General features: G+C 31.8%; 1 protein-coding gene across 4 annotated transcripts in view; it reads left to right on the top strand.

The window, feature by feature from the left end:
- The window catches only part of LOC124354603 (obscurin-like), a 31,337-nt gene extending 7,702 nt beyond the window's left edge, over positions 1-23,635 (top strand). For all 4 annotated transcript variants that reach the window (XM_046805193.1, XM_046805191.1, XM_046805192.1 and 1 more), the window contains 12 exons: positions 1,022-1,261; positions 5,164-5,299; positions 8,929-9,113; positions 9,821-9,948; positions 13,792-13,915; positions 16,822-16,957; positions 18,359-18,534; positions 19,071-19,176; positions 20,359-20,646; positions 21,808-21,914; positions 22,174-22,351; positions 23,431-23,635. In XM_046805193.1, coding sequence (XP_046661149.1) covers positions 1,022-1,261; positions 5,164-5,299; positions 8,929-9,113; positions 9,821-9,948; positions 13,792-13,915; positions 16,822-16,957; positions 18,359-18,534; positions 19,071-19,176; positions 20,359-20,646; positions 21,808-21,914; positions 22,174-22,351; positions 23,431-23,620 — 1,994 coding nt within the window. In that variant the 3' untranslated portion in view covers positions 23,621-23,635. The remainder of the gene's footprint in view (positions 1-1,021; positions 1,262-5,163; positions 5,300-8,928; positions 9,114-9,820; positions 9,949-13,791; positions 13,916-16,821; positions 16,958-18,358; positions 18,535-19,070; positions 19,177-20,358; positions 20,647-21,807; positions 21,915-22,173; positions 22,352-23,430) is intronic.
- Positions 23,636-27,933: the final 4,298 nt, after the last annotated feature.

The following is a 27,933-nucleotide window of genomic DNA, read 5'->3' as shown; positions in this document are numbered from 1 at the left end:
AAATTCATCTCTGATAGTAATTTATATTAGATAAAAGAATCGTTCAAGAAGAAAGGGTTGAACTGTAGTGTAGTTGCCATTTATTACAAATAATTGTGTAAGACAATAATGCTGTTTCTAAAAGCTATAGAGAAATCATTTCAAAAGCATTTTATATTATTGCATTCACTAAAAAAACATTTGGCTAATGGTACAATCTTTGTCTCTTTATATACCAGCTTCACTGCGTTACTAGAGTTCTGAAAAGTTTTAGATGGAGACATCAGAGTACTGCCTGTGCCATAGATTCAATGGATATTTACTTAAATTAAATTAGTACACTGAATTTTTATGAAGATTTGGTTTATACAATTTTCTAGTAATGGGCTGTGATTGTGAAAATTGAATTGAAATCGCTGCTGTTTTAAAAATAAAAAATGTGACATTTACCGTAATGTTTATACGTAGAACATTGTAGAGTTTACTTGCTCACATTATGATTTATTATGTAACTTGCTATTTGACAACATAGAATTTCATCTAAATGAGATCATTTGTACAGTATCACAGTTCCAGTTGAATTTAATAAAAACTAAAGTGCAAAAAATTATAAACTAAGCATAGTTTTTTGAGAAATACAAATTAATGGCATTCAGTAAAGATTCAACTTTGCAATAAATATCTCATTGTTAATGCGATTGTTTAAAAATATTTGCTATTTGTCTGAAATATTATTTTAAAAATATAAATAATGAAAAGTATAAAATTAAAATTAAAAAATTTGAATACATATTTGATTACTTACTAGCTAAATCTGCATACATTGATTTGGCCACAATCAATGTGTTTATTCAATCATGGCTGACACTTACCCACATTAATACAAATTGACATCCCAATAAAATTGTTTTGTCTCAAGAGGTCTCAGGCATTGTAAAACTATAAAAAATAGTTTTAAAGTATATATTTTAAAATTTATTTAAAATTTAGTTGGACATTTCAACATTAATGTAACACTAATTTTTTATTTATCATGTGATAGCCGGTGGTAATGCTGTATTTGAGTGCGAACTGGAAGATCGTGCCAAGGTCATTTGGCTGAAAGACAATAAGCCACTGGAGGATAAGTTGGCGGACAGAATCCGAGCGGTGACCAAGGATGATACCAAGCATCGTCTGGAGATCAAGGGATGCCATGAGAGTGACACGGCGTCATACACTGCTCGTGCAGAAGCTAATGGTGCTGTGGCATCTTGTACTGCCCACCTGCTTGTTGAGGAATGTGAGTACTTTTTGTGTTGAGTATTCTGGTCTGGTGCTAATGCATTTTCAGCAGTGATAGTTGGCGCAACAGACAATTATTTGCTACAACATTTAATCCACTAATTGTTCCACCCTCATATCAGCACTTGTGAGAAATGTCTTCATTTTCTCTAATACCAACTGTAGACCACAAGACCACTTGATGTTTGGAAGGTAATACACTTTATATTGTCTGTTGGTGTACACAGATAAATTTGCTAACTCGTTTAGCATCAGAGTTTTAATGTGCTTACATACATATACTAAATACATATAATGATACATTTCCTTTGTATAATTTTGTTATTCATTTATTGTTGTGACTTTTTTGGTAGTATTTTAATGTAGACACAAATTTTGTCTTGAACTTGGTTTGTTAGAATTTCAATACAGTGTAAATTACAATCCATGTATCAAAAATAATAAACAATGACAATTATAGATCATTGTGACAGACTAATACAATTATAGATCATTGTGAAAGACTAATACAGTAAAATTCCAATCAATCATTTACATGCAATAATGTTGTTTTTCTGTTCGTGGTGGACTCAGCATTTATGTGGGGGTGGAGAAGAGGCTAGGCGTCATATTCGGCCAACTTCGGGTGATATCGTTTAGACTTGAGTCACATGACTGACTATGGCCGTCAGCCTGTAACCAGTTGCCATTGTTATACATCTTGTTATACATTTGCACTTTGTTGTCATTCTCTCAGTCTGCTCTTTAGTTTTAGCGTACAGTAATAACTTTTTAATATACTTTTGCAATACAGTTATAGTGGTCTTTAAAGCTTGTGGCGGTTTCTATTGTGATTAACTGGTGACATGGGTCCTAAATTAATGTGTCTTCAAAAATAAAACACTTGACTCTTACTTTAACCCAAAAGCTTGACATAGTAAATAAGTTTGAGAAACCGGGGCTATGATCAACTGGGATTAATGCGTCCTTGACCTTGATCGTGTTCCGGCCAATTGTTGTGATGTGTAGACTATGCACTGAAAAAAGACCTTTTTGAAAATAATTATCATAAATCCAAAAATTACGAGGACTACCTTAAGGTTATATTTTAATATTAAAAACATTTTTACTGTGATTTTTTGTTTATTTATTATGTCTATATTACTTCTCATATATATGTATCCAGTAATTCGGCATGTCTCAAATTTCAACCATGCCGGATTAATGTAAGTTTACTGTACTACTCATTGTATTTTGTGAAAAATATTTAACTTTGCATGATTTTGGCATTATGGTAAAGAGACAAATATTTCTAAATTCATTAGACATTCTGTTTTGTGTATTCAACATTTTCAGAGGACATCTCTAAATAAATATTTTCAAATTATAACCCCCACACCTTTGTGAATTCTTGGCAAAGAATAAAAATCCAAACATTTAGTGCAAACTGGTATGACATTATCATTGTTATCTTTCTACATATTCTAAATGAAAGTTTCATATTCTAGAAATTTAATTTTTTTAAGTCTATTTTAAAAATTACAGGAAGACATATTTAACTAAGAAACGCTGAATGCTGCAATTGCTTTCAAGATTATAAAACACAGTTTAAATTTTCATTTAAAATACTTAATTCCCTAAAGAAACATTCACACTAGATTTCCATGTCTTTATTTAGGATTACAGTTTTTTAATGAGAACCTTGCATAACTTTCTTTATTTACTCAATAAGAGGAATATTTATTCTGCCGTACAACTAAATATGAATCGATTTTGTTTGTATTAAATGGAATCCTTTTATACAATGCAAACCTGTGGACATGTGGCAGTCTGTCTCTCACACGCCTAAAATGTGCTGTGCCAACCTATTCTCATGAAGAGTTAAACGACTGAGTGAAATAGGTATATTCATGCACACAACATTTCAGACCCCATAGATGTTCTATTTCACGTTTTACTGTTATCAGCTGTAATGAGGGCTTGTCGAATCTTTTATCACTATCTCTGAGTTTATTTCTTTGTTCCTTTTGAGGGAGATATTATGTATTGGTTTGCAAGTTAAAAAATGAAACTGGTGTAGAAGTATAAGTATTAGCGTGGATTAAAAAACTAAATAAAATTGTCCTAAACAGTTTATAATATTCATGTCAGTTTGACTTAACTGACGGGATACAGAAATCAATATATGTTATTAACCCTAGAGAGGCCACATTATGAAATTAACCCCTCCAGCTCTGGGTTGTTGTCTTTTTCTTTAAAAAGTTCTTTCCTGGTGTTGATAGCCCTGAATGAATCCAGGCATATTTCATGAGTCTCTGGGACCTAGAAACGGTCAACCCTATATTTTAAACGGTCTGAGTTGAGATCTTTGGACCAGTCTGGTGTTTCACAACCTCCATGTTTGATCGTATTTTTCATGCATTAACTTCTCCAGAAACTCTTTCTATGTTCAGTTCAGTGAAGTTTTGTAAATATTTAATATAACATATATAGTAAATTTGTTATTTTTAGTATTATATTCAAAAGTTAGAAATGTTTTTTTTTATTATTTAATAGAGAATTTAAAAAAGTAGAAAATGACCAAGACAACATGAAGGTTATTTATTTCCTAGGTATTATTTCTGAAGATGTGCCAAACATGGAACTGTTGCAACAAGTTCGTGACAGCCGTGGAGTGATTATGGCTGACAGTTCCTTTGCAGCAAAATGCCATATTCACTTTGTTACATTCCTTTTCGTATATCGGATTTGTTTAATAGTAACATGGTTAGAAGACATGATTAAAAGATGCACCAATTAATTAAAAGCTGTTGAAATTCTAACAAATTTTACAAACATATGAAATTAAAATATTTTTATTACAACATTTATTTAGTATTGTTTGGGCTCAGTATTACAAAATGCATCTAGTATGGTATATCAAAAATATCAATGTACAGTTTGATCATTAAGATATTAATGTAAATGGTAATGTTATAAAGGTAATGTATGTAAATGTTGGTAGTAACATAAACGTCAAAAATATTAATTTTTTAAAACTAGGGATTAAAATGATTGATAAATATAAGCTGTAAACATTGTAAAGGATAAAAAAGGAGCTGAATCGAAGTAAATTAATAGCAACAGCTCCAGTGGAACTTTTAATATGCGTTGCAACAATCGTGTCGTCACAACAGTTCCAATGGAACTTTTTAATTATTGCGGTTCTATAACTGTTTTTTTTTTATCATGGAGCATTACGACGAGGTAGTTCTAGTTGCAATCACACACCTCTAAGTCTTTCAGTAATATTTTCAAGTATAAATTACTCAAAAAATACTAATTAAGTTTATTAATAACTAATTTAAGTTTTTTGATTTCAATAAAAATTAATTAAAACTTTGTATATGAAAATTTTTAATCATATGATTTTTTAATGTTAAATTTGTTTTTATATTTAAATATATAATTTGTACATTAACTATAGTACCTACATGTTGTAAATTAAAAAAAAAACATAAATAATTGTTATTTACAAATCCAGAGTTAATCCCTGCACATTTCAAATTTGTTGCATCCTTTGTAAAACAACATTTTATTAAAAGCTGAAATCTAAATTTTTATGTAACCTACAAGTATCTATGTAAGTTATTATATATTAGAATATATTAAACTCTAACGTCACTTAGAAAGTTAAGAGCATCCTTTTATAATTTATATTATTCTCAACAGTTGTTGCCTATATTAAATATAAGTAGATTGTATTGATCATCTAATATAACACTTACATTGCAGTAAATTATTGAAGTCAGGTGACGCAACAAAAATCAAATGATACAAAATTAATCAAATTTGTAAATGAAGTGAAACTAATTGAATTCACACGCTTGAAAAGGATTCTTAGTTAAAATAGACTGTGATATAAGTTGTGTTTGGTTACAGTGTTAAAGCAGGAGAAGAACGAAGGCAGAAAGGAGCCGTACTTCACTATCAGCCTCCATGACACAGAGCTGCTGGAGAACACCTACCTGCGGTTCCTCATCAAGGTCAGAGGGGACCCTAAGCCCGACGTCAAGTTGTGAGTAGGGTTCACTGATTTTTGATTTGGTTACTGTAATTGCTGTCTTCTTGGTTTCACATCACTTGTTTAGATCATTGTTGCTGCTGGAACGCATAACTAAAATTTCGTTGGGGAATATAGTGATGCTTACTTGTGTCTGAAAACAGCCCCAAGTACACTGAGTTTGGATTATACTTTGCCTGTCTTGTGCAACTTGTGCAATAGTAAATTCAGCCATTGAACACTTTGGTAAATAAACAAAATTTGTGATGGGACATCTGGGATTGGAATAGGTCAGCAGGCCAGTGGACTAACAACAAATGTTCCTTGCACCGCCAACTAGGTCTGCCAAACAAACCACCTGGCAGTCAACAACAAGTTCTATAGACTATCAACATCTTTTACTTTGCCAAGTATTTGCCGCACAAACTGGTATTTGTAACTTGACAGGATCCAACTGGAAACATCACAACCCAGAGTAGAAATTATAGCAAGAGGATGTTGCATTGAACTGGTAGAGATAAGCATGATAGAGAAGTTGGCATATTCATAATGGGCAGCTTGGGTGATCAGTATAAGGGAACCCATATAACAGAATAGTCTAGGTATTTTATTTAGGAATGATTAAACTTCAGTAGAGTATTACGGTGATCTTTAATGGCCAAACATTTTGGGTGTGTGTATGACATCTTTAAAATTTGTTTTTTGGCTGTTAAAGAGCTTAAAGAAGAGTTTGGAATTATTGGTGTTAAATAATACAATTTGTATGTGGGTTAAAGCACAATAAGTCAAAATTGTGCTGAATCGTTAAGAAACTGTAACTACTGTATATTTTGGTGGTGCACTAACACTGCAACTGGGTCTTTTATCAAATCTTATTTTATAGTCATATTCACCTTTATTACATAGAAAACATTCAAATTTGAACATGTGCATTGTTAAAACTTAAAACTATGCTGAAGTAAAATAAATGTTTCATTGCAAAAAGTTTAGAAGGTATAAATCTTATCTAACCTTCATTTACAATCTTTATTTGACTAGAAGAAAATAAACAGTATGTTCCAAATTAATCCTATATCCAGTGAATGCAGAGCACCCAGGAGGGTTCACTTCTGGATAGTTTATACCTTCCAGTTGAACCCACAGTGGGCACAGCAAAAACCAAAACCTTAAATCTAGACATCACTAACCGCAAATGTCGAGATTCTGGGGTGCAAGGGTAATTCGATAGGTCTAGTCTACTGCAGGAGATGACTGTTGGAGTTTGTTACCTAAGAGTCAAAGGTTTGTGCTAGCCTAGACATGAGGGTGTGCCACTCCTTGCCTGCTTTGACTGGAGAGGCTGGTTCTTCTTCCAAGGGGACATGACTAGAGATTAGAGCCCTAAAATCTTCCTCATTGATTTCAGCGGCCGCTATCCCCAGCCTTACCTATCCAGAAAATCCTGTCACTCCAGATGCAGCACAAAGGTCCTCATAGAACTAGGTGTAATTTCTAAGCTTCTTGTCTTAAGAGAACAGAACAGAATGATTACAGAGAATTATATTATTCACCCTGAAGAAAAGTCAAGATAGTTTTTTGTACATTGCTGAAACAGTGATCAGAATGAAAAGCTAATTTTAACAGATGTTCTATTACATACTACTGTGATGTTTGGTGGTGAATCTGTTAATGAATGAAATCATAACAGAGCATTTTTAGTCGCATAAATCAGGAATCACAACCACCATGTCGTGAGTCAACTTCATATACACTATTTTTTAAATATGCTCTTAGTAAAAACAAAACCATTAAAACCGAACAAAAGAATACAGGTCACAATATGTCTGCACTGAACAACCAACCACTGAGAACTGACCAGAGGTCAATATGGTAATTGTCACAGCAAAAACAAGAAAAATAGGTGGCAAAACAGGAAATGAGAGTGGGATTTTTCTATTGTTGGTTCATTCGAGATGAGATTTTAAAAACCATACTGTGACTCGGTATTGGTTTATTACAGATTTCTAATCTATTGATACTTTAGGTTTCACTGTTAATTACTTTTCAAAATTGGTAACCAAAGCTGCCCAATATTGAGTGTTAGTTGACTGATTGGTTGGTCTGTTAATTTAATATATGAAGCTCGAATCATTTCCTTTTAAAGAAATAAGGTTTCCGATGTATAATGTTGGCTTTATCCCAATTCATATAATGATCTTTGAATCAACAATATTTTACTTTTCTGTTAGCTCCTTTCTCGTGTTTTCTTTGTGTTCTTTTATCCTAACATTTAATAGTCTTTTAGTCTCACCTATGTATTTCCTGTTACAACTACATTGTATACTGTAAACATAGTTTTAGAATGTTTTGTGCCATTTTTCGGTTTGTTACCACATTGTTTAAACAGATTACTAAGAGTGCTGTGTTTTTTTAGTGTTTGTTGAGTGTAACATGGTTCTAATGTTGTTTTTTCTATATATTCTTCTAATTTTCTCCGACATTCCAGCAAATAAAGGATTGATATATACACAAATTTATTTCTGTTCTGATGTACTGACTCAGTAATGATTCTTCTGTTTCATTTGCACTTGTTTATTACTTACTGAGAATATTCATTATGTGTAAGATCTTATTCAACTTTCTTAATTATTTTTTATCTATCTTTATCTGAGCATATGCTCTTTACTCTATCAAATAACAAGTAGGCCACTCCTTCTATCTCAGAATTTTTATGGTTTGATTTATAGTTTAAATATTTTCCTGTGTGTTTTCTTTTGAAAAACGGTAGTCCTCTTAAGGGCATCCCTATCTTTTAATGCACATATCTCCAAAAAAGGAAGCTTATTTTTGATTTTCACTTCTAATTTGAGACAGATGGAAGGAGAAATACTATTGATGTGATCTAAAACTCATACAATTTAATGTCTCCATGAAGTAAAACAACATAGGTATCATCCACATATCTCCACCAAACCTCATGGGACATATATCTCTGTGAGAACCATAATAAGGCAGAAAGTCAGTACACTATGAGTTTGAAAGTTGAGAAAAAGCTCTAAGTTACAAAGAGGATTTAGAACCTGTCTAGCACAGACACAAAATTTGGAACCTTTTTGAGAATGCGATGGTTGACGATAGGAATATTAAAATCTTTGGGAATATCAACAGAGATTGTTAATAAATGTTAAATACTGAGTTATAATGTACTCAGTATCTTCTGGGTTGACATACTTGGTAAGGACAAAACATCTATTCTGTATGTACTGACATGTAGTTTTCTCCCAAGAACATTCCCTCCAGAAAATGTAGCCTACTTCTCTTGCTTTCATCTCACCCCTCTAGAATTTGAAATGGCAATCAGAGATTTATTTTAGTAATATAGTCAACCTCAAATGTTGCAGTCAATGACAGACTATTAATGCAGTAGAATTGTTCGTAACAGGAATTAATATAACATTGAAGAAGTTTTAGGTGTTGGGTGATTAGTAGTTTATGATTTTTCTAAACTCATATAAGAAGAATATTAAGAACTAGATGATAAGTAGATGTGAAAAATTAACATTCTCTTCTTAATTTAAATATTTGTCTAAGTCATCCTTGTTTTCACATTTCCTTACCCATGTTCTGGGTTAAAACCAATGTAATGATTTCCTCTGCTATTTCAGCTACAAGAATGACAGGCTTATCACAGTAGCCAATGAGAGGGTTGAAATCATCAAGACCAATGCGGACAAGGGCTTCTATGAGTTGATCATTCCGGATGTGCAGCAAGAGGATGCCGGAAATTACAAGTGCATTGCCAGCAATATCCACGGCGAAGTGGAATGTGACAGTAATGTTACTGTCACCGGTGAGTCTCTTAACCCTGTAGTGAAATTTTCTATTGATAAAGTTCACTGATTACGAACAGATATTCCTACTGTCACTCCTGTTTTGATTATAGTAATTTGTTGTAAAAAGTTACTTGTAATATAAATGGCTACGTTCTCTCAGTTTTAAAATTTAAATATTTCAGGAATAAATCTGGTTTACATATTTAAAGCTTGATTTTTACCCTTAGCACATAGGATTAAGTTTGAGCCCTGGATGAACAAAACTTTTTTTGACCAGATTAGATTGATAAAATGTCATATTGTAACTTTATAAATAATTTACGTATAAAACATTATTTTTAAAAGCAGACTATTTAAATAATTGTATAGAATTCATTATGAACTTTATAATGATTTATTTTCAAAAAATAAGTTAATAGTTTCGCAATATAAATACTATTTTCCATTTGCTTTATTCAAGTTAAGAAATCTTTAGGAAAGTTTACAAATTGGAGTTTATATGTATATCAAATCACCATAGAATATAAACAAAACATTCCAAATTTTATGGATGGTTTTTTCTAATGCCCCAGGCAAAATAAATTTGTATAGCCTATTCTGAATTATTTTTAACAGTTTTTACGTATATTATTGTTTCTTATTACATGAATAAAAATCCATTTTCTATTTATTAAGTCTCTCCATAACATTTGACACTGATCTAAACTCTGGAAATGTCGAACAGATGACAAGAAGCTGTTTGAAGGTCTGGAAGAGGCTGACTTACTGAAGCCTGGCGAGCAGCCCAACTTCACGTGGCTCAGAGACGGAAAGCCTTTTGATCCTGAAGATCGGTTTAAAGTTCTTTTTAAGGTACATCTTAATTTTTTCCTGCTTTATAAATATACTAATGTTGTAGGTAGAATAAAAATGTACTGTCTCATAAATTTGCCTGTTTACAACATTTCAAAACAATTCCTAACGTATTTTGAATTTTGAGATATTTCTTCATTGCTGTGGAAAAATATTTTCTCAAGAGATGTTTAACTTCAGCTTGTCAACATCTTGTCATTACAGAAGGCTTTCCAGAGCAAGGCTGAAATATCTCTAGATTGTAATTATGTTTGCAATAACATTGGTATTCTTTAAAAAATTCGATAATAATCATTACTAACTCACAGCCACTAGAACACTGTAAACCTCTGTTTACTATTCGTAAAATTCAGACCATGCCCAAAAAGGTAGGGGAAAAAGTCTATAGTAGCTTAAAATGAACTTTTGGTACATTCACAATATATTATATCTTTTTTGTTATTTATCAAAAAACATATCACTCATTAAACAGTTGCAATCCTTAAAAACCACCCCTTATAATAAAAAAATTAAAATTTTATTGAAGGTAAGAAATGTTTATTGATACATACTGAAGCGTTTTGCTTGTATACATATGATAAATTGACTTTTCGAAAGTTTTCCATTGTTGTATGATTATATTGTAACTTTTTAATTCTCTCAAAACCCTTATAGAAGAACTACCCATTATAAAAATACTATCTATTATTAAAACATAGTGTTAAAATTTTATTTTTGGAAAAGTTGCACGTAAATTATATTTGGATGAGGACCAATTTCAAGAAGATGAAGATCCTGACAATCCTTCTTATGCTACTGGACATTATTAAAATGGTCAGTTGTAATTTTATTAATCTAACCTTAGCAATTTTTTTATTTCATGTTTTCTAAAAAACGTAGTTTTTTACATTTAGGTACACTTTTCTCAAAAACTACTTCAGCTAGAACCTTGACAAATAAAACGCATGTAGGAAGAGACTGTGAACAATCACTTAGTTGGTTTTTAAAAATACTTTATTCTTTTTGTTTCATGACCCTTTGTGGATAATTTTTTAAGGGTTTCAACATATTTTGAAATTAATTTCTTCTCTGACGAAGAAAAAATTATTCCCACTGGATAAAGTCTTGCTAATGAATATATAAATAAGTGTTAAAAATTACAGATCTCTATCTGCAGTGGTTCCAGAGAAAAGTGTACGTAAGCTTACATGGGCAGGTAGTGAGGTCTGCTCCCTTTAAACTACTAACTTTATTCAAATTAAGCTTCTAAATCTGTCCAAACTCCCAAAACCTATTTTTGACATATGAGTAAAGTAAACTGGTAATGAATTATGCTTAATTTTAATGTTTGCTGTCAAGTAATAAATTTTAATACCAATTCTTTTCTCAAAAATCAAGAAAACAATTTTATTTTCATTGTAAATTTATTAATTTTTCAGCTAAAGACTTTTACTTGTTCTCTGTGTAAAGGTCTATTCAAGTACTTCAAATGACTAAGTGTTTTTGAGAAAAAGCTACTGTTTTTTTCCGCTAAATGACATTGAAAGTTTCGATTTAGCTATCTTGAAAATCGACTTCAATTTCAAAGAGCTATAATTTGGTTTATATATCACCTAGAAAATAAAACGAAAAGCAACCTCTTTGTTATTTAACAGTCTTAACATTTACTTCTTACAATTTTTTTTAATAAAACTTGTAGTTTTTGAGATATTTGCAAACAATCGCTATAAAACATGCATTTTTGTGCTAAAAACGACCAATATCTCATAAAGTATTAACTGTACAAAAATATTCATACAGAACATTTTGTGCTTAGAATGGTGTGTTTTCTCTTGTATGGTGAGGTTATTTTTTATAAGAAAATTTCCAACCCTTAGAAGGGGTGACTGTGTTCTTTATGTGTTATATATCTCATGTTTATATTTTCAACTGACTTGGCTATCAATAAAGCTGTAATGAAACTTTATCAATGATCTGTGATTTTATGGCAATAAGAACTGTTGATTTTTTGACAGGAAAGAGTCTTAACACTGGGCGTGTGATCGTAAAAATTACTGCTGAAAGAACAAGGTTGAAATCGTCCTTCCCCCCCAAAGAACTTGTAATAGATACAATAGGAATGTATTATTCAATCTTAAGCTGAGCGCAAATGAGAGAGAATTGTAAAAGATGGGAAGAGGATAAAGTTGTGAGGAAGTGTGTTATGAGTACCATAAAAAATAATATGGTAGTACAAAGTACTGAGGAGATGGCTTTGTGCCAACCAGACTTGGCAGATTTCTTAAAGATGGTGCTGGCAATAATTAGATCATTTGAAACCAGAGCCATTCCTTATTTAACCTGTTTGTATTTCAATTTTTCCACTTCTTAGTCCCCCTGAACAGATTTAATAAAACATTGCAAAAAGGCAACTTTTCATCAAACAGTTAGTCTAAAATTTACTTTTGATCTTATTATAATAATTGAAGTATATTTGATTAGCCTGTAAAACAGGTTTATAATATTCTTTAATTTTTAAAGATATATATTGCTAAACAAATTTATTTCAACAATACCAAAACAGTATGTACATGCTAACTGTACCTATATGTTTGTGTTGACTATATAATTTAATTTATGATATGACAAATGTTATTTTATTTAAATTGACTCTTATTGTATTATTGATTAATAACTTTAATTAAATCTTTGTAAAACAAAATTCTTTTGTAAAGCCTGAGGTTTTTATGAGCTAAACTACCACAGTTGTAGAAATTTCTAGGTTAACTGAAATATGTAATTTTATACTTTGATAGTTTTGTTGTATATTTTTAAATAACAATTTATTTGTAATATATATTTTTACATAAGCAGTTTTTTACATTAAAATAAAAGTATAAAATTTAATATCACTGTACTTACTAACACAAATTACATTGTTTTCATACATTGGAAGCAGGACACAAATGTAACATAACACGCTTCTCTACTACGCAATATATAATATCACATCCAAAGTAGAGTTCTAAAAAACACAAGAGTATAAGTTGGGCATGTAACTGCATAATGAGGTTACATTACAGCAAAAGATTGATTCACAAAAAATACTTTCTCCACCGGGACTTGAAACTATCTCTTACTAGCTGAGCGAGTATGTTACCACTACTCTATAGGCTCTGTACAGTACTTAGAAATACTGTACTGTAGAATTTGGTCTAAGACCACAAAAGACTCATGGGTCAATATTAGTCAATTCTAAAATGAACGATAATATGAATGATAGTAATCTGTTTTCTCCAGAACTTGACACATTGTTATTAGAAAGTTGCAGTTACAGAGAATATGGTAACAACAATGTTTGACGATGAATTAGTTCGATTTTGTCCAAGAATATTAGTGTACAATCCCGTGCTGTGCAAAGCCTTTAACGAATAAGCTGAATCTTATTCTAGATTTATTTTATTTCAGTACTTATCCAAATAAATAAATGTTTATAGCATTAAATAAAAATACATAATGTGTTAAAATAGTGCATTTAAAATTACCGCAAATAAACTGTGTACGCGCCGCAGCGGAGCGGCCGACTGCCTACCGCTGTAAACAACTCTGGCAGCTGGTGTTTCATCACCCACAATGGGTTGAGGCATTTTTTTTTAAAGTAGGTATCTAAAAAGATATTTTATTAATTCTGTCAATTGTTACCAATTTTTCCAGTATGTATCATCTAGGAATTGATCCAGTAAAGGGAGAATACGAATTCAAATATAATTCAAACACATTTTAAGAAAGAATAGCATAGTTCCCATTCTAATTTCAGGGGATTTTCATTTTTTGTTATTTAAGCAAAATCACAGATAAACAAAATATATTGTTTGTGTTTTGCAGGATGATGAGGACTCTCTGGCTCTAGTGTTTCAGCATGTAACACCTGAAGATGCAGGCTTGTACACTTGTGTGGCTTCCACAACTTCTGGCAAGATATCATGTAGTGCTGAGCTCACAGTGCAAGGTAGGTGAATCACTGCTCACCATTACAGTTCATGTTGTTCACCATGCAAGATAGCATCGTTCTGCCTTTCTCTTTGTTGACATTTCAGGTATCTGGAAATAGTTAGACCATGTGAATATCTTGATGAAAAGTGCTTTGCATGTTCAGGAATGAAAGGCCAAATTGAAATAGCTTTTGCAACAAAACAAAATCGTAATATGTACAATACAGTCTCTATAGTCCGACACATCTGGCACTCTGGTGACTGCGGATCAACTGTTATATTTGTGTCATATGCTGCTACAACTGTTCATTGTCAGTTTACATTATACAGTATAAAGCTATCTTATATGATGACAGATTAAATTCTCAGACCAAGCAATGATACCGCACCAATAAGACCTGATGTAGATACCTGATTAGATGGAGATGAAGAACATGACAGACAACAAGAGCACAGCAGATTTATTGCATAGCATTAACCAGAGTAGGAAGCAAGTCCTGCAGCTGTTTCCACACATAAAAAACAATAAAGCTCTGAATGCTTTTGCCACTGCAATCACTTGGGTCGAGGAAAACAATGCTTCCAAATCTGACATACATATCCAAAGAGGCTTCAGAATAATGTGGTTAGGCTGCCTTTTAGTGCCAAAAAAATGTAATCCAAAACCCCTTTCTACTAGTTCAAACTCATCGTGCAATTTATTCTTTTTAATACTATACTAATTTCACATGTCAATACTGTATTTATATATTGTAACAATTTCTTTGTAGGCATTTACAGTATATTATGTATTATAAATAACAAATAACAACACATATGCATTATTGTTAAACCACCTTACTTATGAGATAACACATTCATTCAATTAGTTTTATTAAATTCGGAACGTTCAACGTATGAAACTAATGTTTTATCAATAAAATTATAATATCCAAATGGAGTAGAATTTTTGTTATATAAAGTAATTTTTTATTCTATATTATCTATCCACTATAGTGTGTTTTGCATTCAAAAACTGAAAAGAATTTAATATAACTGTTGGCCACAAATTAAACAGTGTGCAGCTTAATACCCATTCTCCTTGTTTGCATCAAATATGTTTTGAAAAGGACTTATTAACTCCAAAAATCTATACCTACAATTGTATCAATCATCTCTGAATCTTTGTTTGGGTTTTCTGCTACTTTCATTATTGCATCGAATCAAGGTGATTGAATGACATGCAGTCTAAACACATACTAGCATAAATCACGTGAAAGGTCCCATTCATGACAATAATAACGCTGTCCACCCACTGAATATTTGGCTTCATTGTCGATTTCATCACCTGAGCGTCCAAGATTTCATCAACAGGCGCGATCTGTCGCCAGCTGGCCTGTACTTGCTGAGTGAGGCAAGTGATTATCAAAATGTGAGAGTACGCAGTCGTGTGACTTGCACCTCCATTCATCAGCAAGAACCAACCCTCAGTTTCATAGTGTCCTTTGCGTTCCCAATCTTTTTGGAGATGGATGGAAATGCCAATATAGAAACCAATGGTATGCTATTGTTTTTTATTAATTGTGTTGGTTTACCTTACATTGTGTAACTGTAACATTGCTGCCTCACTTGAGGTGTTTTCCCAATTTAATGCTAATATTATAGGTTCTTTAATTCTCTTCCGGCTAAGTGCTTTGATCCTCCTCGACTGGCAGTAAAACATCTCTTGTATTCTGTAAATGTCCTCTGCTTTTGTGCTGACACTTCTGAAGGTTTTCATGCTTATTTTATCAGTTCTGTTGACAGTACAATTTCCTTATAATTCACAATTTACAGCTTGCTTTAAGTGTAATATTATTTTCCTTCTCCTTTTTAATATTTTTGAAGACAAGCTGGGAGGAACATTTTCTTTGTTCCGAGTGCCATAACACACACACACACACAAAAAATTGTCATTTTGTTTATGTTCTAATGGTATTTTAATAGAAACAAAATGTATTAAAATTTCATTCATGTAAAACTGTAGGGTACTAATTTTATAAATATTATCCCATTACAGAGAGCCTTACAACTATATATATCATGTAGAAATACTCTTTGAATTTATTTATTAGAACTACTCAACACGAGTGTGTATTCTCCCACAGTAGAGTTGCTGAATTAAATAAGCACAGTAGTGCCAGGAGCAGTATTTTGACCAGTAGAGGGCTTTGAGTGATATAATTTGATGTTAGATGTATTCAGGGTGTAATCTAAACGACAAAATAAGACTTTTCATTAAAATCTGTTATCCTATGAAACCTGCGAATTATTAGTCCCCCACAGGTTGAACAAGCAATGTTAATATAATGAGAGTAATATTTTACTAGTTTTAGTGCTAGGAATTATATATTTATAGTGTTTTCTTGTATCTTTATGTGTTATAGCAATAAAGATATTGATTTGAGGTGCTTTTGAAAACAATATTGAAAAAAATACCAAACATCTCAAAGCATCATAATAGCTGCTAACCGCAGGAAAAGAAATGTCTTTTTCAGTGAACCCCAATTTTTATATATTATAAAGAATGTTATAGCTAAAAATTCTGGGCAATTTTTGTCTCTCATCACAACCATATGTGAATGTCTAGCCGTATAACAATAGTAGCTAGTCAAAATGTTTGTTTACTTTTAATTCTAGCATTTTAGCAACTTTTAATTTTTTAGCTCTTAAATTCTAAAAATATAACCTGTCAATAAAAAAATTCTTTGAAGTAAAGTCCTAATGTTTCCTGTTCCGCAATAAAAAAAATTTTAGAAGTACAGGTGGCTTGTTAAAATGTGATATTACTGCAAGTTTAGATAGTATAAAGATATAAAACCTGTTGGTTTGATTCTTCTTTTCTCATCTAACCCACAGTGAAGTATTTCACCAATAACAAGTTTAAATGAACTCTGTTTTGTAGGCAGCGTGAACCAGCTGATGAGGGAACCACAGAAGCCTAAGCTGACCACAGAAGTCAAGAAGCAGCAGACCAGTGTTGGTGGCACGGCCATGCTTGAGCTCAAAGTTGAAGGTTTCCCCAAACCTGAGGTTAAGTGGTGAGTAGTAGTGAATATTGGTGTAAACAGAAAGTTCGATGTAGTACATTTCTTCCTAGAGTTCCTATAAGAATGGGATTTTCCATTGGTTTCAAACATTAAATTGTACAGACAAAAATTAATAGAATTCTACTTCAAAGATCATTCTAAAAATTCTGGTTTAACATTTTCAGCTCAAATTACAAGTAATATCTTCAGTTCAGTAACATCTTGATTGATCGAAATTTCAATTAAACTATCGGGTAAATAGGGTCTATTAATACCTCATTATACTTGTACATCCTCATTGCCTAATTGACGCAAAGGCAGAATATTTTTTGCAAAGAAGAAGAAGAGGTTGAGCTGCTAACATTTCCCCAACCTCTTATTCTAGCTGACCATGGGTGAAATCAATCAGCAATTGTCACAGCTCAGTCCACTACCAATTAATAACTTGACATGTAATAATTTTGTTAATGGAGGTGTGCTGGAGGATTAATAACAGATGAATAACTGTCCAATAAATCACATTTGTTTGTTGGAAAGTCATAGTGCCACTTGCATATTTTGTACTCTTAAATTTATGTTTATTGATAACTCAATTTTTCTCAGTATACTAATATAATTGTGCCATGCCATCTGATTAAAATCATTTTAAATGGCAAACTGTAAAAACTAATATGAATTCCAATTTTTGAAAAACTCAAATACCTATAGCGATCAGTTCAATATAAAAAGTATGCGCACAAACCAAGCTTCAATCAGGAAGTAATTGCTGAATTACATAACAATCATGATCCACTTCTGATAGTTAGGAGTCCAAAGTTGAGAAATTCTCATTAGCTAAAATTTGAATACACGGCTTTCCCAACCTGGTCCTTTTCCTAATTTGGTGTTCCTTTTGAACCTGTTTACCTTAGCCATTAGTGCCAGAAACCCATTTTTGATTTAGTTCAGAGGAGAGTTTTCCTGATTTTATTGCCTGTCAATCCTTCCACCTTCTCCGCTATTCCACCTCAACACCACAACCCAGTTCATTACTCCACCTACAACAGAAGAATGGATGGATATAAAAGATTTTCAACTGGAAAACACTATGCTTCCCAGTTACCACAGGCAATTTGTTACCGATCCAAGCTTTGGCAAAACATTACACACACAACCTAGCACAAACACTTATTAAACCATCCAGCCAACTATGAAAGAATTTCTCTGTAAGGTTCTGACACCTCAAATCGCACCTTGATCTCAAATATTTACGTCACCTATCTTAAATACCTTTGTAATAATGATAAAAATCAATACACATTTTTTATTGACCATGGTATGTTTTTAGACTGGCTTTTGTGGTAGATTTTTGGCCAAATCACTGTTATTCTCAAAATAACACATATTCTAGAAGGTGTTTTTTGTGTTGTGTAGGACCCATGACGGCAAGGAAATAGAGGCTGGTGGTAGATTCAAGTTCTTGCATGATGAGGAGGAGTCGATGAGCTTGGTCATCAAGAATGTCCAATCAGAAGATGCTGGAGACTACAAGATCCAAGCAGTCAACGATCTTGGGGAGGACACTGATGTGGTCCATCTCACTGTGAAAGGTAAATTAAGAAAGGACTTCCACTGAAATTGTAAGCCATCGTTAGTCTTTCTCTGTCTTTCACATGACAAGGTAGTTGAGGAAAATATGAACTATTAAACTTTTCACTACAACACACACAATAAATTTGTGTTCAATTTGTTCAATTCAAATTGTTTACATCTATTCTATTGTTAATACAAATGGTTCTACATATATTTTTTAACGAAAAGAGAAACTGTGGTGTGGCTGCAGGTGTAAGAATGGTATATTTCACCTTTTCCACAAAAATATTTAAGTGCTGTTGAGAAATAATGCTTTGACCACACTAAGATAGAATCATACCTTGATGTGCAATCTAATTTTGTCATATCATGGAATCAGGGAAAAAATCAAATAGATTTCCTTGGATGACCAGATATATTAATAAAATTTTATTGAAGCATCAATTTCGTAAGTGCCATTATGGTATCCCATAATACAGCAGTATTGTTTAAGTATTAGTAACTTTGTTCAAGGCAACATAAACTATTATTTAGGAAAAATTAAATGTTTCAGCTCCGCCAAAGTTCAAGACGAAGATGACGGATGTGTCGTGCATGGCATCAGCTGAAATAAAACTTAGAGTGGAGGTGGAAGGATGTCCTCAACCAGACGTGACATGGTAAGTTTCTAAACATTCATTTTCCAGTGGAATCTATTTCAGTAGATAATAATTACTCCATAATCATTTCTTGGATTTTATCAACAGAGATAATTGAGATTTATTCATGTTGAAAGCTGGATATAAAATCATTGGTTGATATTGCAGTTTGTGGCAGTCTTATATGCTCTTATCATTGTAGATCACAATAATTTAGAAAACATTTGATAAATATATAAACTAAATTAAATCAATCACTTAGATAAACAAATTTCTAAATTATCACACAAAAGTATAATACACAATCCTTACTAATATAATCAACTTTCTACAATCCTGTTTTAATTTTTTATGCTTTATATTTAATTATTTTTCAAACTTATTTCATATTGTGAAACTATAATATTTATTAATTTAATCATGTTTTTTTAAAGCCGTGTGATCTTGTCTAATTTTATCAAAGTAATTAAATTTTTCCTAAGATACTTATCAATATGTATTTACTTTATATTTTTATCTAAAATCTTTGTACCTAATTCAGATGTAAGTATTGCACTGTAATGTCTTGTTGGCAGTTATTTTGACAGTTTAAACTGATTAAATTTGATATCAGTGTACCTAAATTGCTTAACTTTCTTTATCACAGTACTTTGTCTATATTGCCCATACTTTCCCAAACCAAGAATGTATAGATTGTTTGTATTGTTTATTTACTCAGGTAGTGTGCAATTCTTCAGAAGATTCTAGAGATTATATCAGGAAGATAATAATAAAGTGGATGTCTTAATTTTTATGGTTCTGGTAACTGAACAAATTTCAACCTTATGAGCCCAAGGTGATGATTTGGAGGTTATGATCATATTTACTGCATAGTAAACTCATCACCTGGGTCTGAAGGGATGATTATACCTAACTAACAAATGTTAATAATTTTCCCAATACATTTTTATGTTCAGAATCTCTATTTTTAATTTTTGAGTTTTCTGGTGCCTATTTTCATTATTTTGAACACATAATTCCAAAAATTATATATATATCAGGTTCCATTGACCTGGATTATAATGACCACAAGGCTTATAATCTTATTATACATATATTTCTTTATATTATAGAAATAATATAAACTATATAAATAAAATTTTGTTTTACACCAAATAAAAATATCACTTGAACTTGAGTAACCAACTGAGGTTTGTTCCTCAGGTACAAGGACGGCAAGGTGATACAGAAGAACAGTGAGCGTGTGAAGACATACAACGAGGTGACTGGCACGTACGAGCTGGTGATTGACAAGGCGACTCTGGACGACACAGGCTCGTACTCTGTTGTTGCCACCAATGAGCTGAGTCAAACCTCCGAGTTCTGTAAAGTGGAGGTGCACAGCCCCCCGGAGTTCGTCAAGACCATGACTAAACACCTGGAGGTCAGCGAAAACGACACGGTCACATTCCAAGTCAAGGCTCGCGGTGACCCCGCCCCCACCGTCAAGTGGTTAGTAGTTACACTGATTTTAGTTTGTAGCATCCCTTGGAGAAATCAACACCAAGTTTTAGACTTTTTGAATATTAATTTAATATTAATTGCACGTACTTGAATCTACAAATAATCTTCTTCAACTATTTGGAAATGGTAAAAAGATCACATTGTGGATGTATGGTGTTATACTGATTAAAAGAAGTATATGAAAAATATCACACAGCTGAATCATTACAAACCATTCTACCATAAAAAACATTCCAGCTTATTCAATGGAGTTGTAGCTCAGTTTGAGAGACAATTCACTCAAAACGGTGCCTATAACTAAATAATCCCCAATACAAAATAGTTATAAAATTATGTTTTAACGCATTTGTTATAAGCATAATTGTTATTGTCTTATATATGAGTAACTGAATTTGTTTTAGATATTGTATCTATTCTCTTTAGCAAATAAACAAAAAGTTCTAAAATATGAGTTTACAGTCAAGGCAGAGTAAAAATTCAAAACATAAACATCTGAAAGCACTGAATTCAAAACATACAATAGCGAAGATTTTCAGTAAATAGCATAATAATCAATTATTACTGAAGAAATATAAAATGTAAAAAATACACATCTTGGTGTAAGTTTGTGCTGGATGGAGCTTAAATAGTATGTATTTCTAGCACTTGACAAACAAATAGTCCTGAGTAAACTGCACTCAGTTGTGTCACATGGGAAGGTTCTGTCTGTTCATTTAAAATCTTTTTGGTACAGAAGTTTCAACTTTTTTCTTGTATTTAATTTTTAAGGTTCTATGGTCTAATATAATTTTTTATAATCTTAAAAAATGTATTGTGACACTAATTTCAGTGAAGCTCATTTCCATTTCCTAATTTTTAATTTCCATACACTATTTGACAAATTTTGCTAAATTTAGCTTAAACTGTTTCATATATTCATATTAATCTCTTTGAAGATTTGCCATTGATTTTTAACAACAATCATATTTTTTATTTATTTATACTTTTTTATCAATACCTTAATGTGACAGCAAGTATTTTTGACATCAACAACAATTCAATTTCTTTTGAACAAGGAAACCACTTGCATACTTTATTTAATTATAACAACTTTTTCTTATTAACCATTTCTGTTTGCTAAAGTCAACCAAACACTTAAATCTGTTACAGGTTTAAGGATGGCAAGGAGCTGAAACATGATGGAGGTCATATCCAGATCAGCGAAGATGGAGAGACCAAGACATTGGTGGTCCACAAAATCAACCGGAAAGACACTGGTACAACAATGATTAACTTATTCCTTATCTTTTGATAAAGAACTTTCCTAAATAATGTTAAAATAAGTGTTATTTGTTGATGATACTATTCTATGAACTTGCTACGTTCTTGTTACCTCATCAAAATAGTTGATTCACGTTGCTTTGTTTTTACTTCTATAAATACTTTGTATCTGTATTGGCCTGTTTGATTATTTCTCTAGTATCCAATTTTATTTCTTTTATCCATTTATGTTAATGTAAACATATGTAATGGCAGGAAAGTACTCATGTGAGATCAGCAACATCTACGGCAGCAACAAAGATGAGGGAGAGATGTTCGTGAGGTGCTGTCCACAGTTCCGCACAAAGCTGACTGACCAGAAGGCTAATGAGGGAGACACTAACGTAGAGTTCACAGTAAACATCGAAGCGTTCCCCAAGCCCAACGTCAAATGGTGGGTAGCATTCATTTTCAAATACTCATTTTGTGTTAGTTCAAAAAATGTACAAGCATAAGGTTTTACAAAAATAACATGAAATGTAGGTATGAGCTAAGCAATATTATTTACTAGTGCTAAGCAATATTATTTACTACAAAATAAACTGACTCTGGAATATAATGTAAACTATAATATAGTCTACTAAGCATCTTTATGTCTTCTGGGTTTTAGAAAATGACAGGTTATTGTTATAAAGACTCAGCTTTTTACTTTAGGTATGAAGATCAAAAGAGTTCAACTTTAGTAATTTACACATGAGTATAATAATGGCCATGTATGTTGGTTTTAAATTTTAACTTGCATTCAAATTTTAATTTTTACCATTCACATAAAATTCAAAATATCTAAACCATTTAGTTTATACATGCTATGTATGTCAAAGGACTGGAAGAAAGGTATAAGTTAAAAACAATTCAATAATTCAGTTGTCATTGTATGTGTGTGAGTGGTACCAAAGTGCAAAATTCTAAGGCTATAGTTCATTTTGTTCTTGAGATATCCTGTAGAAAGTTAGACTTCCCTAACACACTGTCAAATCCCATGGAAGGATATACACCGTCATTGAACTCAATGTTGTCTAATAGAAATGGATTCTTCATGCAAACTTTAAAGTCTAAACTTAATTCATTTACGAGATTTCATGTGTATAAACATGGAGAAGTGAAATTTTCCAATCTCAAGATCTTTCATAATATTTCTAGTAAATTTTATTGTTCAATTATACAAAAATGAAATCAAGAACTAAGAAGTATAAAATAATCACATCGATCATCTTTGGTGGTTCATAAATGGAAGTATAAAGAAAGGAGAAACTATAGTTAAAGTTGGTAACTAAGAGTAAACTTCTGTAAGTGTTTTTGTATGTGAGAAGTTTCACCGTAACTGATTATGAAGGCATTGTGGAAACTTTTATGGTTCTGAAAGTGTTATTGCTTAACAACAAAAGTTATTTTTTTTAATTCATAATTTTTTTACATATTTACACATTTATTATTTTAAGTTACATCCAAGTAAAATAAAACTTGACTTTGTAGGTTCCACAATGAGGTTGAGATAACGGAGAAGAAGACAGAGTTTACGAGGATTGAGGAGGGTGACAACTACAAACTTATAATCAAAGAAGTTACAACAGAACTCTCCGGAAAGTACACTTGCAAGGTGTCCAATGAATTGGGAAAAGAGGAGACTAGTTCTAAGTTCACTGTTTACTGTAAGTTCGCTTAATTTAATTCTATTTATAACTTTAAAGTGAATTACTATTTTCTTTATTGTCAGTTTATATGAGATAAAGATCTAATATTCCCATTTAAATTCATAACTTCACCATTTGGTGTAAGTTTTTAAACGGGTAAAAATCATTTAATGCTCTATTTTGGATAATGTTAAATTTTGGTTTATTAATTTTGTCCTCTTCACACTATTTCATGTTTTTAAAATGTATTAGAAATATATTTAAACAAGTAGTTACCCGTGGCTTTGCACACAATTTTGTAGGTTTTGCACCTGTATGTCTTTCGTCTTAAAAAAAGAGGAAAATATAATAATGTTAGAGAAAAAAGTTAACGAACTCAATTCAGTAATTAAGAAACCTGTCTGGCCATTAATAAAAGGCAAGAAGGATAAACAATTAAGCCCAGTAACACACTCTACACCGAATTTCCAAAGTAAAAAAGGAAAAATTCAAACACATAGCCTTCTGAAACATCAAATAGTGCATGAAGAAGTTGATATAAACAATCGCTATGAAGTACTTGAGGATGGTGACGACAGTGTTGATGAGGATTCGGCTGACGAAGTAGAAGAAAAAATTAACACTGCTCATTCTGTTGCTAAATCTACTGATAAAAGAAATTTACTCATCTGCGCTGATAGCCATGGTCGTGATTTAGCATGGCATCTGAATGCAGTGCAGGGAACACATGAGGCAGTAGGTTTTGTAAGACCTGGTGGACTTACTGAATATATACTTAAAGTAATAAATGTAAAAGAAGATAACCTTAGTAAAAGTGATACTTTAGTTGTTGTTTGCGGAAGTAATGATGTGGCAAAAAATGAAGCAGACAACTTTCTTGAGATTTTACATAAAACTCTTAATGAAACAAAGGACACTAATGTAGTTTTAGTAGACCTACCTATTAGATACGACTTGGCAAATTGGTCCTGCGTCAACAAGGAAGTGGTAAAAACCTAAATAAGCGTCTTAAGGAACTCAGTAAACAGTTCAGCAATGTTTCGTTGGTTAGAGCAAGTAATGCAGTGAGACAGTTACATACACGACACGGACAACACCTTAACCACAAGGGTAAGAGATGGTTATCTAATATGATAGCTGAGACAGTAGCATCTTCACAGATGGGTATAAAACGTTCTCAGGGACCGAAGGAAGACCAGCCGCCTGCTCCAGGAACCGAATCTCTGTTGGAAAACTACAGCCTTCTGGAAACAACTGTCAATATATAACATCAACTGATTTCATGAGCACTAGTACACCTACTTTAAGTAATGATAGTTATAGTATCTTGTCAGGAAATGTAAATAAGATAAATGGTCAAACTAATTATATTAAGAAAAATAAAGATGATGTAAAGTTGAAAAATGGTTCTGAAAAATCAAATTTCACAATTTACCATCAAAATTGTCAATGCCTCTCTAATAAAATAAGTATTTTGGAAAATATTTCAATTGAATTAAATTTAGATTTTTTATGCCTTACTGAGCACTGGATGGAATATCATGAGATATGTACATACTCAATTAATGACTTAAAACATGTAACCAGTTGTTGTCGAACTTCTAAGATCCACGGAGGTACAGTAATTTTTTCTAGGTATGATCCAACACGTCTTAAAATAATGGATGACATCAATGGGCTCTCTATGGAGCTAGATTGTGAAATTGCATGTGTCGAAATTTTGGAAGTTGAGCTTTTATTAGTAACTGTATATCGTAGTTATGGTAATATTGAAATTTTCTTTGACATCATGGAGAAAGTATTAAGTTACATAAATCGTTTAAATAAGCAATGTGTTATATGTGGTGATTTTAACATGAATTTTCTGGGCATGAATGATAAAAATGCAGTAAACTTTGTAAATCTCTGTTGTATGTATGGAATAAAAGGAACAGTTTTTGAGCCTACTAGAGGTCTCAGATGCCTGGATAATATTTTTACTTCTCTTGATAATAATTATACAACGATTGTAGTTAATAAGCATGTCAGTGATCACCTTGCACAAGTTTTTACATATTTTTTTGAGGTTGATCAAGCCTGTGATTACTTTATTGCTAATGTGACAAACTCTCTCAATGAGTTTTGTAAAGTGAAGCAGATTAAAACTAACGCTTTGAAAATCCCACACCATAAATGGTTTACATCAGAGTTAAGAAAATTTAGAGAGTTTGTGGTTGGCCTTTATGATAGGTTCAAAAGTAGCAAGGGTACACTTAATGAAAATTACCATAAGAAGGAATATTTAGGAGCTTTAAAAGAGTACAGGTCCAAAATTAAGCAAGAAAAAATAAAGTCAAATGAAAACTATATACAAAATGCCACAAATAAATGTAAAGCAGCCTGGAATGTAATAAAAGCAGAAACTAACCCTGGCAATAACAATAAATATGATCAGGCAGCAGGCATTCAATGTGATACATTTAATGACTATTTTGTTAATTTAGTAAGTAATCTAGACATAGGTAGTGGTTTAAACACTGGTGTATTGGAAAACAATGCAATAGAACTTACATAATTACGTCTTGAATTCTAATAGGGCAATAGAGATCTTTAGTTGGAAAGAAATTGTAGATAGTGACATTTTAAAATTGGTATCAAACCTGAGCTCATCAAGGAGCGAGGACTATTACGGGATATCTAACAAAGTGGTAAAGGACATCATAAACATAATTTTAAGACATCTCACCTTTATTTTTAATATGATTCTGGAACAAGGTAAATATCCAAAAGCTTTTAAGATAAGTAAAGTTACACCCATTTATAAAAAAGGAGATAAACTTAATCCATCAAGTTATCGCCCAATTTCCTTGATACCAATATTTAGTAAAATTTTAGAAGGGTGTATAAAAATGCAACTAAATCTTTTCTTTGTACAAAATAATTTGTTCTGCGATCAACAATTTGGATTCATCTCTGGACGTAGTACTGTAAAAGCTGTAGAAAGAGTAGTGGAAAAAATTCTTTTAAATTTTGAGAGGAAGTTCCTGACGTCTGCAACACTGATAGATTTGTCAAAGGCCTTTGACTGTATTTCTCATGAATTAATAGTGAAAAGATTGTTTTGTTATGGTATTAAGAATAATGAACTAAATCTTTTCAAATCATTCCTTAGTTATAGAGAGCAGATGGTTGTACAAGGGCAAGACAAATCTAATTTTAGAGAAATAAAAGTGGGTGTCCCGCAAGGTTCAGTGTTAGGACCTTTACTCTTCGTTATTGCCATCAATGACTTAGCTTTTAATACACCGTGTACAACAATATTGTACGCTGACGATACCACTCTCTTAAATTTTGATCAAAGTCTTGATGAACTTGTTAAGTTAGAAAACCAGGCAGTTAAAAGGGCATTAGATTGGTTTGAGGCTAATAAACTTATGGTAAACAACAGCAAAACTGAAAACATAATTTTCTCTTTGAATCACACAATATATAAAGACATTAAGCCTGTAAAGCTTTTGGGAATGTATCTAGATAGTAGGTTAAGCTGGGATTATCACATTGAAGAACTGTGTAAAAAACTGGCAAAGGTAACCTATCTTTTGAGAAGGTTAAAAAACTGTGTATCAAGAAATATGCTAATTATGGCCTACTATGCATTTTTTCAATCTCATTTGCGTTATGGCATAACCCTATGGGGTAACTCTTGTAATTCCGAAAAAGTTTTTGTATGGCAAAAAAAAGCCCTTAGGATAATAAAAAATGTTGAACCTAGGGCATCGTGTGTAGAAATTTTTAAAGAACTAGAAGTAATGACCCTTTATAATTTATATATATATATATATTGCTGTTTAATTGGTGTTAAAGAGAGTCTTGAGTTGTTTAAAGTACGGCAGGAAGTACATAGATATCCAACTAGATCAAATTATTTTTTAGAATTGCCTCAAATAAAATTAGAGAAAACCAATAGAAGTCACATTAAAATGAAACTTAAATTTTTTAACAAATTACCTGAAAAGGCATGGACTGTACCCCTGCAAAGTATTAAAAAAATAACAGAAAGGTGGTTTAAACAAAATGTTTTTTATTCAGTGAATGATTTTTTGAACTGTGATATTAGTAGCCTAAGATTTTAAATTATTTATTCATTTATTTATAATATTTTTAACTGTGTGTAGATTCAACTTTTAAACCCTACATTAACTTTAGTAAATAATTTATGTACTTAGTTTAGTTTATTTATTGACTGTCATATTTATTCAATTGACCTACATGATAAATATGTGCCTAATATGTATTTTTTAAGGTTTATATGCTATGATCATTGTAGATAATTAGCTATGACTTTGTCAATTGCATTTCTATGAAT

Source organism: Homalodisca vitripennis, chromosome 2 (genome assembly GCF_021130785.1).
Source record: "Homalodisca vitripennis isolate AUS2020 chromosome 2, UT_GWSS_2.1, whole genome shotgun sequence".
Taxonomy (NCBI): domain Eukaryota; kingdom Metazoa; phylum Arthropoda; class Insecta; order Hemiptera; family Cicadellidae; genus Homalodisca; species Homalodisca vitripennis.
Note: the sequence above shows the minus strand (reverse complement) of the source record. Positions and strands in the feature narration are given on the sequence as shown.